Raw genomic sequence first — 16,496 nt, 5'->3', positions numbered from 1 at the left:
GAAACCTCAAAATTTAATATCACATCAGACCAAAGTGTTTGTTTGCTTATGTATTAAAAAAAAGTTAGATCCATTTTGCCTTGATAGGCAGAGGAAATAAGGGAGACCCACTAATTATCCCTTACAAAAAATATATGAAACTCAAAAATAATCACAAGCTTGATTAACAATACTTACCAAAACAAACTAAGATAGTTTCACCATTGAAATAAAGCAAAAGATAGCCAAATATAGATCTTAAAACAACATTAAAAACAAGCAAAATTTTGGTTTGAAGAAATGAAAAGCCAAAACATTTAAGCTTTGGGAATTCATAGAAACTGAAAAGGAAGAAGAAGAAGAATAACAAAACGGATTACCTATTGGTGAAGAGCATTCCAGCACAGAAACAGCCCAAGCAAAGAAGAAAAGTCCATTTCTTTGATACAAAACTTTTAGTGGACAGCTCTCCTTTGCTTTTAAAAGACATTTTTTTCCAAAACTTTCAATCTCAATTCCCTTGTATTTCTCCCAACTAGCTATTATTTACAAGAGAGAAAACCCATATGTAAAAAAGGAAGCTTAAGCCAAATCACAATGACCCACTTGCAGAAAATCACTCCCCAATAAGAAGAAGAAGAAGAAGAAGAAGAAGAGGTGAATGAAACAGAAACAGAAACAGAGTGCTCTGTTTTTGCCCTGTTTTTGTCTTGGGGGAGCTTGCTATTTTGTTCCTTTCTTTCCCTTTTTTTTGTTGGTTTGCTTGGTTTCTACCCTCTATGGATTCTCTCTCAAAGTCTCAACTTGCAGGCAAGGGACGTTGAACAGAAGTGAAGAGACGACCCACTAACCGCTTTTCTCTGCTTATATACCAAATTTACCAAACCATCCTTTCCTTTGATTTAATTTATTTTTTAAGGAATATTTATTTATTTATTTATTTAATACTAGTGCACATTAATATTATTATATTATTTACTATTTTCAATCTAATTTTGAAACCATCTTTGATGACTTGCCTAAAAAGTCATCCCCTTGCTCTGACATTTATGCCCTTATTCCATTTTTGTATTTTCATATTATAAGGAAAGAAATAAAATTATGGGAACTTACTCTCTACTCACCATTAATGCTTATGTTCATAAGTGGAATCCATAATTTATAATTAGGTCCATATATGTAAATAGGATTGATGAATTTATTTGTAATTAATTGACAAAAAAATAATATAATGAGATTTCACTTATAAAAATTTTGGGTTTTTGCACATAATTACAAAAATTTATGCAAAATTAAAAGTATATATTTTATCCTCGCTAAGGGCAAAACTGAACTTGAGAAACCAAAGCCTGAATCCTCAATAAATTGTCACGGTAATTTAGAGTCAGTAAATAAGTGTTTATGTAAACCCCACTTACCTAGATGTGACATGTGAGGTTGTATCCTCATATTTGGAGGTTGCCTATTTGAATATAATAAATTTTAAGATGGTTTTAAATTATATATCTGTCTTAAAAATTTAACAAAATAATAGAGCAGATGTTATTTTTATTTTTTAGTTTTTTTTATTAATTTATATTATATTATAAATCTGTAATCTCTATACAGTAATGGGTATTGAAATGATTATAAAATAAATCCTATATATGTTAAATTTAAGATATTTTAAACATATATATGTATATATATGATATCATTATTTATTGTTAATTAATTTAAAATTAAATACTTGTCTGAAAACCCTTTTTTTAAACAAAATCTAAAACCTTTTTTTTTATCTTAGCTTTTATTCTTTTTACATTAAAATATAAGATTTAAGATAACCATTGTGAGATATTTACAAAAGACTATTCATATTTTTTTAGTACTTTTTTAACTCAATTATACTTACAATTTAATTAAACACATTGCTAATTTAATTTAGTTTTAAACATTAGGGTAATTAATTCATGCACTGAATTTTACAAGTATAATTGCCAATAATAAGCATTTGCTCTCACATGATCATAGTTTAAGGCAGCAATATTCTTCTCTATGATAACATTATTTTTAAAAATTACATGACTCCAACATTGCACGTAAAGCTATAATCTTTTTAGATCTCAAAACAGATTATGTTTTGTTTTATAGTTGATGATTATATATGAATGTGATTCAGGGCTAAATAAAAGGGCATGAAAAGTTCAAACTTCATCACAATTATTTATTATCAATGTAGATACTTATTGTTTTTCTGTTTTGAGAAAATATATTTAAAGATAAAATTTGAATTTTTTGAATTTGAATATTAAAATTAAAATGATAAAATTTATAAGACAAAAAACATTATTTATAATACATAAATTTAATGATAAAGTTCATTGAATTGTTGCGATGAAAGAGCAATATGATCTTAATTACTGTTTGACATTAAGTAAATTTAAGATCGAATTGATGGGTTTAATGTATTATTTCACTAAATTTAAAAATTATTATAATTTTTTTAAATGAAGATATCCCTTAATATGAGATTAACCTATAAGCAAGCTAATTACTGCCGAGGCATATAGGCGGCACGCAAGAGTGAGGACGGGATAATCGTAAAAGACAGTCAAGTACACGTGAGAAGAGGTGACAGCTCGAGACGTGGCGAAACACGATTGGACAGAGCGCTTCACCAGATCTATTAATCATGTGCAACATGCAATTTGAGTCACGTGGATGCTGCAAAAGAGGAGAATTGGTGGGGGCGCGGGGCCTTTGAGGTCCCATGGAATGAAGAATTTGACACGTGTCATGATGCGGTTAACACTATCTCAACTTTGATGAGGTTCCTTTCACCCACTTGAAAAAAGGGAACATTTCCCTCTTGGAGGGTGGTGCCCGTAAAAGATGGGGACATACCCTTTTGTTTGAGGAAAGAGGATTCTTCAAGGGCAATTTTGACATAAACGGGAGAGGGGGATAAATAAAGTGATAAATAAAATATTATTTCAAAATTTCATAATCTTCTATTGGAAAATGGTAGTTACAATGTTACGTTTAGATTTTAAATTAGCACTTTTGGAAATAATACTTAGGATTATACTCTTCGAAATTCATGACATTAGACGGTCCATACAAATAAAATTAATTACATTCCGACAAATGGAAGTATTGATTTTAGCTCAATATAGATTGGATCCAGTTTTGTTGTGAATTTCGAAATAAACTTTTTTTTTCTTTGTACCAAGTTTATATGCTATTAGGATGTATGTTTTAATCCATGTTAATGTTCATAATTTAAGTGCTTTGACCACTTTTGGAATTACCTTTGCAAGGAAAAAAATAGTATATGTTTAGTGAATATTATAATAATACTTCTCAAATCGAATGTAAATATAATTATTAAAATTTATATAAAAATTTAAATAAATTATTATTAATAATTTAAATTTTAAAATAGATCATATATTTTAGGTTGAAAAAGTTGTTGCATAGTGATGTTTAGATTCGAGTTGTTACTACTGATATCAAGTTGTGATGTGTATCATATCAAACATGAATGTAATTGTTACAATTTATATAATGATTAAAGTCAATTATTATTAACAACTTGAGTTTAAGTATTTTTGAGTCTAAATGACTCGAAAAACTACTGATACAGTTATACTTAAATTCGAATCGTTAATTATTTGCAAGAATATTCCAATTTATAATAATTATTATGTTAACCAATTTTTGTTTTTTGGGATGAATATAGTCCAACCACTTAGCTAAAAGTTGTTAGGATTTGAGTTTTCTTGCATGCTTTGGGAACTGATTCAAAACTTTATCATTTTACCAAAACCATACTTGTTCAAAAGTTTGTCATTTTACTAAATCCATACCACCTCCTGCTACTACTTCTCTCTCTAATATTGGACATAATTTTCTAATATTTTCCCATCACAATAAAATCTTTTAATAAATATAAAATAGTGTATTTTTAGAAATGATTTATAGTTTTATTTTTACTTAACTATGTCTGTATATAGGATTTTAGTAGAAATAAAAGAAAGAAAAGTTGTGTAATTAAAAGAGGAACAATGAAAAGAAAGGCAAAAAAAAAAAAAACAAAAACAAAAATATATACATTTAAATCCATGATTTCAACTTATTTTTTATTTATTGGACAGACAACAACACACTTTTATTATGTGTGCATTCAACTATATTAATAATTGCTTACATAATTAATGAATTTTAATATTTATGCACATGCATGTTTATGCAGACATGTGCATGCCTTACTAAGCCTATTATTGATAGATTGAATTGTGCTTTAAATATTTGGTTTCATTGATGATGTTTTGTTCACATTTGACAATGATGGGTTTCCAATTTCACTAATTATGGAAATTAATTAAGAAAAATAAAATCTAACAAAAGCCATATATATATATATATATAATCTATATATTTTTGGGGCACATGCAAACAATACTAAGTCATGCTTCTTAATCACTAGACTAGAATTAACTAAATTAAACTTGGAATTTGACACCAATGACAAGTAGTAGGATCTAAACAAATCCAAGCCAAAAAAAAAAAAAAAAGAATGTCAATTCTTAGACCAAGAATAAACAAAAAATTTAGCCAAGCTGTCATAGCCTATGATAGAATGTGGTGTTGCAATTATTTTCACAAGTATCACCACGTCTAGGATGTGTATGCCCTAAGCTGAATTGGGTATTATTATTTAGTTCGGGAAAACAATCTGTTCAAAAATGAAAAGATAAAAAATAATGAAATAAATAGAAAATAAGCATCAACTTCTAAGACAAAGCTTTTATATTTTTGATTGAATTGATTTTTTTTTAAAAAAATTTTTACCATCATTTCGGTGATAATTATATTAAAATTAAGGAATGTGATAAATAATTTGCATTGAAATAAAGAGATAAAAATAATGGTAAACAATACAATTTTGTAAAGTAAGGATTGACTAGAATGTTGTGCCATTGGGTCAGAAGGGTGGGGTGATTCATAAGGAAATTCAATGTTAGGTAATTAGGTCTCAAACTCATTATGCAAGAGAGTTGATGGACGCCATTCTACAAGAGTTTCAAGTCACAGTTTGGGATCAGGAAGAAAACATGGAAAAAGGGACTGTTTGTTAGGTGCTTTGCTTGCAATCGGAGTCCCTGTCGCTTTACAACACTACTTGTTTCACTGCTTAAGCAAGCCCCCCTCCACACCCCCCCCAAAGCTGCCAGTACACGAGACATGTCCCTGTTAGTTGGTGCAGCTGCTCTGTCTACACCCCCCCAAAAAAAGGGGAAAGCCATTCATGCCATTTCTCACTTGGCTACTTGGCTTTCTCTTCCCACAGATTCACATCCAATCCAACAAGAAACTGTCCAACTTGATTTTATGGCATTAAAAGCAGTTTGCAAATACGTTTTGATGAATCCAGGACCAGCCAGCAGTCCTTGTGTTAATAATGACTGTTCGTTTTTTTTTTCTTTAGCATTATGAGTTAAGATACTTCATCAAATGGTCCTGATCATGATAAGATCATTATTGCTCATTGCTTTAATAACATTGTACTTTTTCTCAAAGGAAGAAAATCAGAGTCCAGAGATTGTTTTTCCTTAGAAGAAATCAGAGGTTGAGTTTGTAACACCAAAAAGAAAGGACAGAAGAGAGGGTTCCTATGGCGACAAGCAAATCTATGTATAAAGTGGTAAAGTCATAGTTCCATCGTCATAAGTGAATAAAAAAAGATTAACATTAACATAAAGATTAAAGATGAGCATGTGCCCCAAAGAAAAAAAAAAAACAAAAGAAAAAGTAAAGATGACTTGTTATGCACCTATCCAATTTGCTAGAAAATTCATCAGCTTATGAAAAAGCTTCTAGTTACCAAGTAATTAACCCTTCATTTAATATATTCTTGTTAATTGAAAAGTATTACTAAATTTTATAAAGAAAAAGGAATTATTAAAAAAAAATGAACATGCTTTTATAGTTTTATTTTGAACTAAATTAATTATTATATGTCATTTTAAGTCATGTAATGTTGATGTAATATGTCGACATGTCAAAATAGATAACGATGTAACATATTGATATGACACAATGATAAGATTGTTTGATATTTTTACTTTTTATATCAACGTTAATAATTAATTAATTAACTATTATTTATAAAAACCTATTTGATTCAAATAAAATTATGATGACTTGATTGAAGGTAATAGAAGACTAAAAGATTTATTTGAATTTTTTTAATTAAAAATATTTACAATAAATAAAGACATGTGAAAATATAAGATCAAGTCACAAAAAACTTCTTAGTAAGATGGAATAATTTCAAGTTTTCCAAGTTGCTTTAAATATATTTCCCCTTTAATGCCTCCCACAAAAATTATCTATTTTTTCTTGAAATGAGTATAAGATAAAAAACTAAAGTAGGTATTAATCTAAATATATAATTCAAATCTATTTGTAGAAATACTTGCACTTCAGATGTAGGCAGTGTTTGGGGACAGGGTTGAAGTGGTACTATCATCAAAGAGGGTATGAATGCACTGTAGATAGATTTGGAAATGAAAATTGGACCATAATTGTCTCAACCAAACCCTTCATTTCACAAACTCTTAAAATTTTTGCTCCAACATCATACAATCAATAAAAAATCTCAGTTGCTGGTAATGGACCCCAAGAGTGTTCTAGTGGTTGAGAATAAGGGATGAATTGATGTATTATAAGCTGATTCATGGATTTGACCCTTGATGTTGTCAGACATGGGCTTCACATACTCAATGTACCATTACCAAGTGTATTCAAATTGTAGGAAACAATTGAAAAATGGTGATGTGTCTATGAATTGCCTCTGGCTTCCATTGTTTCCCACTTTCTTAGTTCTTGTTCTTCCTAATCTGCTACAAGCCCATGCAGTTTAATTTCCTTCCAGATATAATAAAGGAAGCCGAAAACTTTCTATCTAGATTCATTTTTCATTCAAAATTATCAGGTAGACCCATGGGAAGTCATTATGTAAGATGGTGTGGTTCCACATACCGAACCTCCATAAATGCCAACATTGGTGCCCATCTCAAGCAGCCATCTCCATCCACCCACCATGCTTTGTCTACATGACCCCATTCATCATGTGGTCTCTCTGCCATTTTGTTAACCAAGGAACCAGCTCCATCCGCTTCAGAGTGAAGTCCATCCACTCGATTTGGACATGGATCAAAGTTATGAACGTACCCCAATGACTGGCTCCTTTTTTCTTTGCAATGTAAATTTCGAAGCAATTGAGGAATGGAAGTATCAAGACATCATAATGGCTCTGAAAAGGATTTCATCTTCAGTCAGATTGGTGATAGCTTTCATATAAATTGTTCAGGGTTTCAGCTTTTGGCATGTGAAGCCATGTTAGCTGTAATAGGGACTAAGATGCCACATCTAACACATGCACATTAAAATCTTTTTCTTGAATTTACATGTTGAGTATGGACAGACCTAACTGGTAATTAAATGCCCTAGTAAATTAAAAGGTCTTACTGTCAATATAACATGCTGCTATATATGTAAGTCTAAAACAAGTTTTCAGGTTTCACTTGAAAAAAGGTAATCCCCATCCAAGCATGTAATTTTCTTTAGGAAAATAAGGGTGAATACATACATACATACATGCATAAATACATACATATAGTTGAAAGAGCGAAGATTCTTAGGATTCTTGTCTTAAAATAGCATAATACACTTTTCTCAATTTGCATCAGCTACTTCATTTACAAATAGTTCACCTCAGACTGGCATCTCATCATCCATGCTCTACCTTGGAATCACTTCAGCCCTGAAATCAACTCCAGAAGGTGGTAAAGGTGCAAATAACACCTCTTTAATGTTACTTATTATTCCTTTGTCATATGGATTTGAAGAGCCCTCGTAGCGGTACCGAAAATTCTCATAAGCCGTCTGCATCAAATACACAAGCATTAAAGGAAAGAAAAGAATCAGTTAACATCAATAATGACAACACCTGCAAGCAAGTAATCTGAACTAAAGTGGGATATATATGCATATGCATTCTTTATATGGCCCTTTAACTAGTGTAAATGATCTTCTCATCTTAAGAGTATTTCCCCCAAATAATAAATTTCTATAGATTAGATTAGACTTACCTGATTTGTTGCAATTAAATAGGAATGGAAAATAGAAAGGCCACCTAGGAACCAAATGGCAGCAAAGCTAAACACTGTCAGTGCCAATGTTTCAGGGCAGTTCCTTAGCATTCCAAACAACCCAGTACCAGTTTCCGACATTCCTTGGTGGATCCTCCAGCAAGAGAAAGCAAATATGTAGATAAAGAAGACTAGTGCTGTTATTAAAAATGTCCAATAGAAGCCATAGTTTCTCTGCATAAACAGCCATAAAAACTTAATCTCAGGCAAACACATGCTGCCCATGGGGCTATAAAGATATGTGTGTAATGTACTTGAAGCAGTTTGGTTGTTACATACCAGTCCAATACACTGACCAACCCATGGACAATGGTGATCATATTTTTCAACGCAATTGTCACATATGGCGCAATGGCAACTCCTTGGTGGCCTAAAAATCCTACAAATCCGACAATATTTTAGTTTCATTTGCACCCCATTAACAGTTACCTTCTTCCTCCTAGTCCCTTTACTGGTACCGATGTCTTCAAGAGATATTGACTGTTCACTTCTAGGAATGATTCCGGGGTCAATGGCACTAACCAGAATCAAGTTGACAAGAACCTGCAGTCAATTGCACTAACCAGGATCAAGTTGACAATAATCTGCAGTGCATCATTAATAATGTAACTGTTTTAAGTTTGAATTATGGACTGACCATCACAGTCAGAATCAAACATATACTGACAATTAGAATGGAATTAATCTTTGGTAAATCATATCCAATGTAAATGGTGAAAATCCAACTTGAAATAAGTATAGAAACAGCTGTCAGGAGCAACCCTTTTGGATCTGGGCCGCATACAAGTTTACCCTGGAAGAAAAACACCTGCATTTAAGCAAACAAGTTTTGATTACAAGCATGGAAAAGCAAGACTATTTTGATATAATAAAAGGAAAGGTACATTGTTCCCTGGCCAAACTTGGTAAGTTCGAGTTCCTTTTGCATTGTTTCCATAGCAACCATGTTGAAGGCATTGTTCTTCAACAACTCTTCTGATTTTACAGATATTCTCCATTAGAGAATATCCCCGGATTCCAAACATTCCTCCAAACTTCATTTCAACTCGGGATTTGGCTTTGGTTTTGATCTTTTCTTAACGTATATACAAATTCTTTACGATTTAGCAAATGCAAAAATGGCTAAAAATGGCTTAATAACCAACTTTTGAAAAAGAGCGGTTACCTTAACTGGTTGGGCTATCCTCTCAGCCCAAATATCTGGGCTCACAACGCACCGTTTAAAGTGCCACGTAAGCCGACAGTCTTCCGCGCTTACGTTAGCAGGAGGCGCCGTCTCGCCGCAATGTTAAGCCTCTGCTCGTTCTGGGGCGTTCCCTTTCTTTCTTCGGAGCTGGAATGCTAAAATAGAAGAAAAGGATAGTTGCAGAAATGGGGAATAAGAAAGAGAAGATGAAAATCTTACTGACAGTCGCATCGGTTGCTGCAATCTCAATCTTCTTCACCGCTCAACTATACAGAAGACGCCGAAGACAGAGAAGACCTCAAAGTTGCTGCTATTTACACTCCGAATCAAAGCCGCAGCAGAGTTTCAAGCGCGTCTTAGCCGATAACTCCTATTCTCCTTTCAACCATTTCAACCGCCAAACGGATTCCGTTAATGGTAAATAACCTCCCCACTTTTCAAAAAAAAAAAATTCAAGTTTTTTTTTTAATGAAAAATGATTAATTTGTACTGCAGAGAAATCTTCGAGTTTGACTCATCCGTATGAAGCGGAGATAACGGCATTGATGGAGAATCCTCAGCTTCTGTTTCTTAAGATTGCGATGGACGATTTCGATACGAAAATGGACATGCAAATGAATGACTCCTATGTTTGGGTTGAAACCGAGTCTCAACTGAGTCAACTCGCTCAGGTGTTGAGCAAAGAGCAGGCTTTCGCTGTCGATACCGAGCAGCACAGCCTACGGTCGTTTTTAGGTTTCACTGCTCTAGTACAGGTCCAAAACTATTGACAAGAGTATCGTTTTTACTTTTTGCCCTTGATTTTTTAGTTCTTAAACTTTCAATTTTTCATTTTATGGTATGAAGAGCAGATTTCTACTGAGAAGGAAGATTATTTGGTGGATACAATTGCTTTACATGATGCAATGGGCATTCTTCGTCCCGTTTTTGCTGATCCTAATATATGCAAGGTATAATTTTTTAGTATGAATTTAGCTTTCAAATAATAATTTAATAGATTAAAGCTTAAACATATAACCTTTTCAATAATCAAAATGTATGCGTTTACTTTATATATGGAACAATTATGTTAGAAACAGTTTTACTACATTTTGATTATTTGGTCATATAATATCAAATAGTATATGTTTACTTTTGTTTTTTATTATCTAAATTTTTCTTTATAGCAAATTTTGAAGAAGTAAAATCAAATTACAAAAAAAAGATTGCAAAAGCAACATCCAAATGGAGCCCTGTATATTTCTTTGTTCTATATCATTGCCTCTAGTTTGTTGTAGAAGATGAGAAGAATTGATCAAACCTTGCTTTTGTTTTCCTTAATGCAACGTTTATACCATTTTGTTTTCTGAAAAGTAAAATTATGGTGTACTCTTGGTCTTATAAATTACTCATTCGTGACATTTGACTCAACTATATAGTGCATTGGTGCTAAGGAAGTAGTAAGATTAAAGTATCCTGATCATGTCTTGGACCGCTTGGGATGTTATGCAGGTGTTCCATGGGGCTGATGGTGACATTGTCTGGTTACAAAGAGACTTCCACATATATGTTGTTAATCTATTTGATACTGCAAAGGTGAGCTTCAAGCATTTGTTTCTCACGAACAAGGAATAATTTTCCCAGGTTAAATGTTTGCCATTAGAAATGCATGCATCGGAGAGATGATTCCTTTCAACAACTGACCGTCATACTCAATTCACATTTCTCTGACTTTGACACAGGCATGTGACGTTTTGTCGAAACCCCATAGATCTTTGGCCTACTTACTTGAAACTTATCGTGGTGTGGCCAAAAATAAAATATTACAGGTATGTGCTTGACACTTGCGTAGTGCTTTTCAAAGCTTATTGTGCATCTTTTTGTTCTATAACTAGAACATATCTAAAACTATTTATTCTGTTGCTGCATTCCATTTCAGCGTGAAGACTGGAGACAACGTCCGCTATCAGAGGAAATGCTGCAGTATGCTCGTACCGACGCACATTATCTGCTATATATTGCAAATTGTTTAATTTCTGAGCTCAAACAACAGGACCATGGTATGTTTTCTACCCAAATCTTATTTAGATATTGGCTCTTTTATTTTGTTTGTCTCTGAGTGGATTGGAAAAGGAAAGATAAAAGATTATAAGAGAATTTCTACATAAGGTGGTAGCGGTACAGATTTAAACAAGAAGTAGACGATATGCGCAAAATCCAAAGAATTGTTATTCTATATTGTTAATCAAGACATTCAAAATCAATGACTCCTGGTCTTTTTCTTTCCTCCGTGTGTGTTTGGGGGTGCAGGGATGGGTTTTAGAGGGGATGTCACTTGAAGGCCTAGGTCTGAGGCAAATATTGTTCTACTCCATTGGTTTTGGGCATGAAAGAAAGAGGTTATTTTTGGAAGAGTGCATACAATATGTCACATAGCATCTAAGCTTAATTTTAATTTTTAATATTCAACTACTAGAAAGACCTATGTCTACTACTTCTATTAGCATCCAAATGCTAAAGATATTAATGTATCAGAATATTCATCTTGCCCCGATGACAAGTTCAATTTTGTTCTCGAGGCTAGTCGACGATCAAACATGATCTGTTTGCAACTCTATGCTAAGGAGATTGAAGATTTTCCTGGGGAGTCTGCTGCATTATCAATACTTTCTCGCCAATTGAACAGCCAAGGGGGTGCGCCTTCTACATCCGGTGAAACCAAGGTTTGTCCTCTCCATAGTACTGACTACAACACTGAAATCCTTAATAGATGCTTGTTCTTTAATTATTTAGTACTTAATTTTACATCATATTCTAATGCTTTGTTCTTAATCCAGTTTCAGGGTCTTGTTAGGAGATTGTGTGCATGGAGAGATTTAATGGTAAGTGTTAATCTCCGTGTGAACTACAAATTTAAGAATTGCTTCATTAGTCAACAAGACTGAAGGGAGTAATCACCTTATTGATAAGGGAAACTCGGCAAAAATTTTCTGGTCTCCTTCAAGCTTTGTTAAAAACTTTTAAGTGATCCTTAAATTTGGTAATAGTTATCTACTGGAGCCATTTTTATTGTTGGTGTGTGCAAGGAAAAACGTGTTTCCATTATTTGTTAATCTTGATCTGCTATGAATATCTCATTTGTGAGTTGGTATGATCAGAAAGAATTTTGTCTTCTTAAATCATAACATGCCAGAAACGACAAGAGATTTTCTTTTGAACTTTGATCACCAAACTCTGACACCATGCTTCTGCTAATGGCAAAAGAAAGTAAAACCGATGCACTATAAGTGAGGACAACTAATGAAAGTCTGAGACTGTTCTAATGTAATTTTTGTTGATCTGGATGCTGCATTCAATGAAACCAGCCATTCAATTTACTTATTATGGTCTTGTTTACTTTGTTGTTAGTTTGGTTTCTCTTGAAAACAGTAGTTATTGATGCTTTACATGTGGCACTACTTCTTTTCAGGCTCGTGTGCATGATGAGAGCACAAGATACATATTATCCGATTATGCTATTGTTGCTCTCTCTGCAAGAGTTCCAAAAACTCAAGCAGATATTTACGACACCATAATTCAAGCTGATTTGAATATAGATTCTTCCAATCTCAGCTCTTCACTCCCATCTCCTTCCCCCCTTGTTTGCAGTCATTGGATTGATGTCCATCAACTAATCCAGGACAATTTAAGCAATCTTGATAAAATTTTTCCAGTGATTCTTCAAATTTGCCTGGGTCCAAAGGGGAGCTGTCCATTGTCTTTATTTAACTATGCTTTATTGATGAACTGTAGCCTGAAACTAGAAACTAGATTAGTTTCCAAACAAAATGGGTACAAAAACCCAAAACAAGTTGCTAAGAAAGCTTCACGTGAGCTGTTCATTCAAAAATTTTCCTGCAAATCTCCAGTTTATCATAATTGTAGGATCTACTCAAACGATGGGCGGTTGTTGTGTTATTGCGATCGCAGGAAGCTGGAATGGTTGGTGCATTTTTTTCTGTGTCTTATATCCACATCAACCACTATATTTATATTCAATTTGACAGGATAATGTTGTTATCTTACAGGTACCTTCGTCGAGATCTGGCAAAACTTGTTGAGGATGACCCTCCTGCAATAATGCTTCTTTTCGAACCAAAAGGTCGCCCAGAGGATGAAGATAATGATTTTTATATCCAGAGTAAGAAAAATATATGTGTCAGCTGTGGTGAAGGCAATCACTACTTACGCTACCGAATAATTCCCTCATGCTATCGAATTCACTTTCCTGAGCACTTGAAAAGCCATCGCTCGCATGACATAGTCCTGCTCTGTGTTGACTGTCATGAAGTTGCTCATGCTGCTGCTGAGAAGCACAAGAAACAAATTGCTAGAGAATTTGGAATTCCACTTTATGTCCGCAAGGTAGTTGATTCAAACCAAGCACCGATTATATCTGGGTCATCTGATTCAATGAACTCCGAAGATTCAGGTGTCTCTCCACTACAATTGCGAACGGCAGCTAAGGCTCTTTTGCGTCATGGACCTGAAATGCCCCCCTGCCGCCGTGAAGAACTGACCCAGGTCTGAAAGTTATCTTTAGATATTTGCTTTCCTTGTAAAATTTAGACAGCTTTAATCATGTTTCAATGGATCACAATGAGGCCTTTTGGATAAGAGAAGAATATGCTGTTCTATGTCGGGCCATTGAAGGGGCCTAGGAATCCCAAAAGCAAAAAGGTTCAATGCTGTTAAAGAATGCTTGATGAGTGCATCATGATAACTTTAGAAGTGGAATGTATAGTGAAACTTGTTCAAACTATTTGAATCTTGCTAGCATGACTAGACATCAAACATAAGTACTAAGACTGGTAAAAATATCCATTCTTGACAAAAAATTGACATTGGAGTTTTGGAGCTTTTTATGTATGATAGTATCATCAGATGCTTCACGTTTGATACAAAATTTATATTTGATGTAACAACATATTAAGTTAGAAGAACCAAACTTGCTGTACAATTGTGTCTTTCCTTGCTAATTCTAGGTTCAAACTTATTACTTAATCGTTTGATTTCTCTTATATGATTGGGGAGTCTGTATATCATTAAAGTACTGATATTTAAGAGTTGATTTTTTTCCCATGATGAATTCATTACTAATAAATGTCCAATTCATCAAAAAATTTGTACTTTTAAGTATAAATCCCATCTAGTACTTGCAATGTTAATTTCTTTTACTGGTTAAGGGGTGATACATTGGCTGAGTTGGTGTCTTGCGAATTTAATGTCTCTCTTTAAACATTTAAATCTGTTGGTTTACAATTCAACTCGATAATCACTATCTTCTTCTCTCCTTCCCTCCCTCCCTCCCTCCTCCTTTGTCTTTCCATTTATTCTCTTTTGCACATGTAAAAGCTCACTTTCTTTTTTGCTTTCTCTTCATTATCTTGTTTCAACTTCTATTAGATAAAAGAAACTTTTTAAAACTTTTATAATAGTTATTCAGCCACTCATGTAATGCTTCCAACTTTGTTTAGTGCTTCTTTTATTATCTTTTGTACATTTAAAAACTCACTTCCATCATAATATTTGTTGTGAATTATGAACAGGTGCATCTTTTTGGTACGTGTCATATGACCCTTTATAGAAATAGGTTCAATTTTCTTCTTTGTGTTGCTTTTGCAGATTGTTATGAGATATTATGGGCGACAGGAGATATCCAAGGAAGATTTAGAAAGAGCCCTGGTAGTGGGCATGAGTCCTCATGAGCGAAGAAGACTAGAGAAGAAGAAAGGCTTGTCTTTAAAACAATCTACGAGGATTCTTCCTGATAAAAAGCAAGAAAATAATAATGTGATAAAGATGATATCTACCACCTCAGATCCCCCAAAAGTTGATAATCCTGATGGTTCAGATTTTGCTGCAGATGTTTCTTATGCAACAAGAGTTGATACATTAAAAGAAGCATTGGGCACAAAGGAAGACATGGATTTTTGTATCATAACAGATATTGATACCAGTAATCCACCAACATGTTCTGATTTTGGAGTGGTGTCGGTTTCAACTGCAGTTTACAATGGTATGGATTCACATAGCACTGAAATTTCTGATGCTAAAAGTGTGTGTGTAGTCATTGCTGATGGAAACATTTGTGAGAGAAGCACACGAAACGATATAGTCGACTCATCTTGTGCCGGATATGATGGAAACATCCCACTTAAACATAATTCAAAATTATCTCTACTAGGACATGGACCACATGGGAAACAAGTTGTGGATCATATATTAAATGAATATGGAGAAGAAGGCATTCGTCAATTTTGTCGGCGGTGGAGACAAGTTTTTGTTGAAGCTGTTCGTCCTAGTTTTCTACCTGCTGGCTGGGATGTAATGCATAGGTATGCCTTTCTACTTTTATTTTTGTGTCTAAATGTTTTAGCTTCTTTTTATTATAGAAAGTTCCTACGGAAAGGAGTGATATGTGTAAACATTGGAGAATGTAGGAAGAAAAGGTAATTAAGAAACCAAATTCAATCAATTTGGTTGATCCAGAGGGAAATTGCAAGGGTGGGGAAGTGTTTTAAAGTAAGGGTAATGACTGCATCTGAGGAAAGGCAGGAATATTCATAAAGTTTCTTTTACATCCACATCCTCAAAAACTTGATTTTCTATCCAAGACTTTTTGAATTTGTTCTAAATTCATCCATCCATCAACATATCGTTAAAATTTGGATGGAATTTGAGACGTGTATGTTCACCAAAGCACCATGTTGCAAATTTCGTTCATTTCCATCCAAATTCTAATGGTGTATTGACAAATGGATGGATTTAGAACAAATTCGAAAGGTCGTAGATGAAAAAATATAATGTTTTAGGTCATGGATGAAAATAGAACATTACAAAAAGGTCAATGACTAATGATGCACTTTACTCGCATTATCTGGTAATCCCTTGCCACTAGAACCTAGATTCCAAATGCCTTAGCCAGTAAAGTTAGTGCATTGAGCTTGGAGTTTCCTGGTGTTGATACATCCATTGAACGTTTCTCGCAATCAAGGCCATAAAAGCATGTGCCATTATCCCTCAGGTTCTCAACATGAAGCACAACATTTATTGGAGCCCACCAAGTCCCCAAATATAATTTATTTTTATCCAATGCATTTTATGATATATAC

The 16,496-nt window shown here is 33.5% G+C and overlaps 3 protein-coding genes across 3 annotated transcripts in view; 1 reads left to right on the top strand and 2 right to left on the bottom strand.

Moving 5' to 3' along the window:
* Window positions 1–809, bottom strand: part of LOC110423219 (putative beta-1,3-galactosyltransferase 2) — a 5,280-nt gene extending 4,471 nt beyond the window's left edge. Inside the window, exon 1 of the mRNA XM_021437376.2 lies at window positions 360–809. Within this exon, the coding sequence (XP_021293051.1) occupies window positions 360–469 (110 nt within the window). The 5' untranslated portion in view covers window positions 470–809. The remainder of the gene's footprint in view (window positions 1–359) is intronic.
* Window positions 810–7,725: 6,916 nt separating this feature from the next.
* Window positions 7,726–9,313, bottom strand: LOC110423236 (putative protein S-acyltransferase 7). Its single transcript, XM_021437397.2, has 5 exons — window positions 9,062–9,313; window positions 8,815–8,985; window positions 8,457–8,720; window positions 8,118–8,351; window positions 7,726–7,911 (listed from the first exon to the last, which is right to left on the bottom strand). Exons 1-5 carry the CDS (start codon window positions 9,215–9,217, stop codon window positions 7,768–7,770), a joined length of 969 nt encoding a protein of 322 aa, XP_021293072.2. The 5' UTR covers window positions 9,218–9,313; the 3' UTR covers window positions 7,726–7,767.
* A 45-nt stretch (window positions 9,314–9,358) lies between these two features.
* LOC110423235 (Polynucleotidyl transferase, ribonuclease H fold protein with HRDC domain-containing protein) overlaps window positions 9,359–16,496 on the top strand; it is a 7,674-nt gene continuing 536 nt past the window's right edge. The window contains exons 1-11 of the mRNA XM_021437396.2: window positions 9,359–9,780; window positions 9,859–10,118; window positions 10,215–10,313; window positions 10,855–10,938; window positions 11,085–11,171; window positions 11,282–11,402; window positions 11,878–12,065; window positions 12,180–12,224; window positions 12,812–13,323; window positions 13,410–13,905; window positions 15,007–15,719. Coding sequence (XP_021293071.1) covers window positions 9,549–9,780; window positions 9,859–10,118; window positions 10,215–10,313; window positions 10,855–10,938; window positions 11,085–11,171; window positions 11,282–11,402; window positions 11,878–12,065; window positions 12,180–12,224; window positions 12,812–13,323; window positions 13,410–13,905; window positions 15,007–15,719 — 2,837 coding nt within the window. The 5' untranslated portion in view covers window positions 9,359–9,548. The remainder of the gene's footprint in view (window positions 9,781–9,858; window positions 10,119–10,214; window positions 10,314–10,854; window positions 10,939–11,084; window positions 11,172–11,281; window positions 11,403–11,877; window positions 12,066–12,179; window positions 12,225–12,811; window positions 13,324–13,409; window positions 13,906–15,006; window positions 15,720–16,496) is intronic.

The sequence above is a fragment of the Theobroma umbraticum genome, unplaced genomic scaffold (assembly GCF_002168275.2).
Source record: "Theobroma umbraticum cultivar Fairchild unplaced genomic scaffold, ASM216827v3 scaffold_20.0, whole genome shotgun sequence".
NCBI lineage: Eukaryota > Viridiplantae > Streptophyta > Magnoliopsida > Malvales > Malvaceae > Theobroma > Theobroma umbraticum.
The sequence above is the reverse complement of the archived record's forward strand: the minus strand, read 5'-3'. Positions and strand labels throughout refer to the sequence as shown.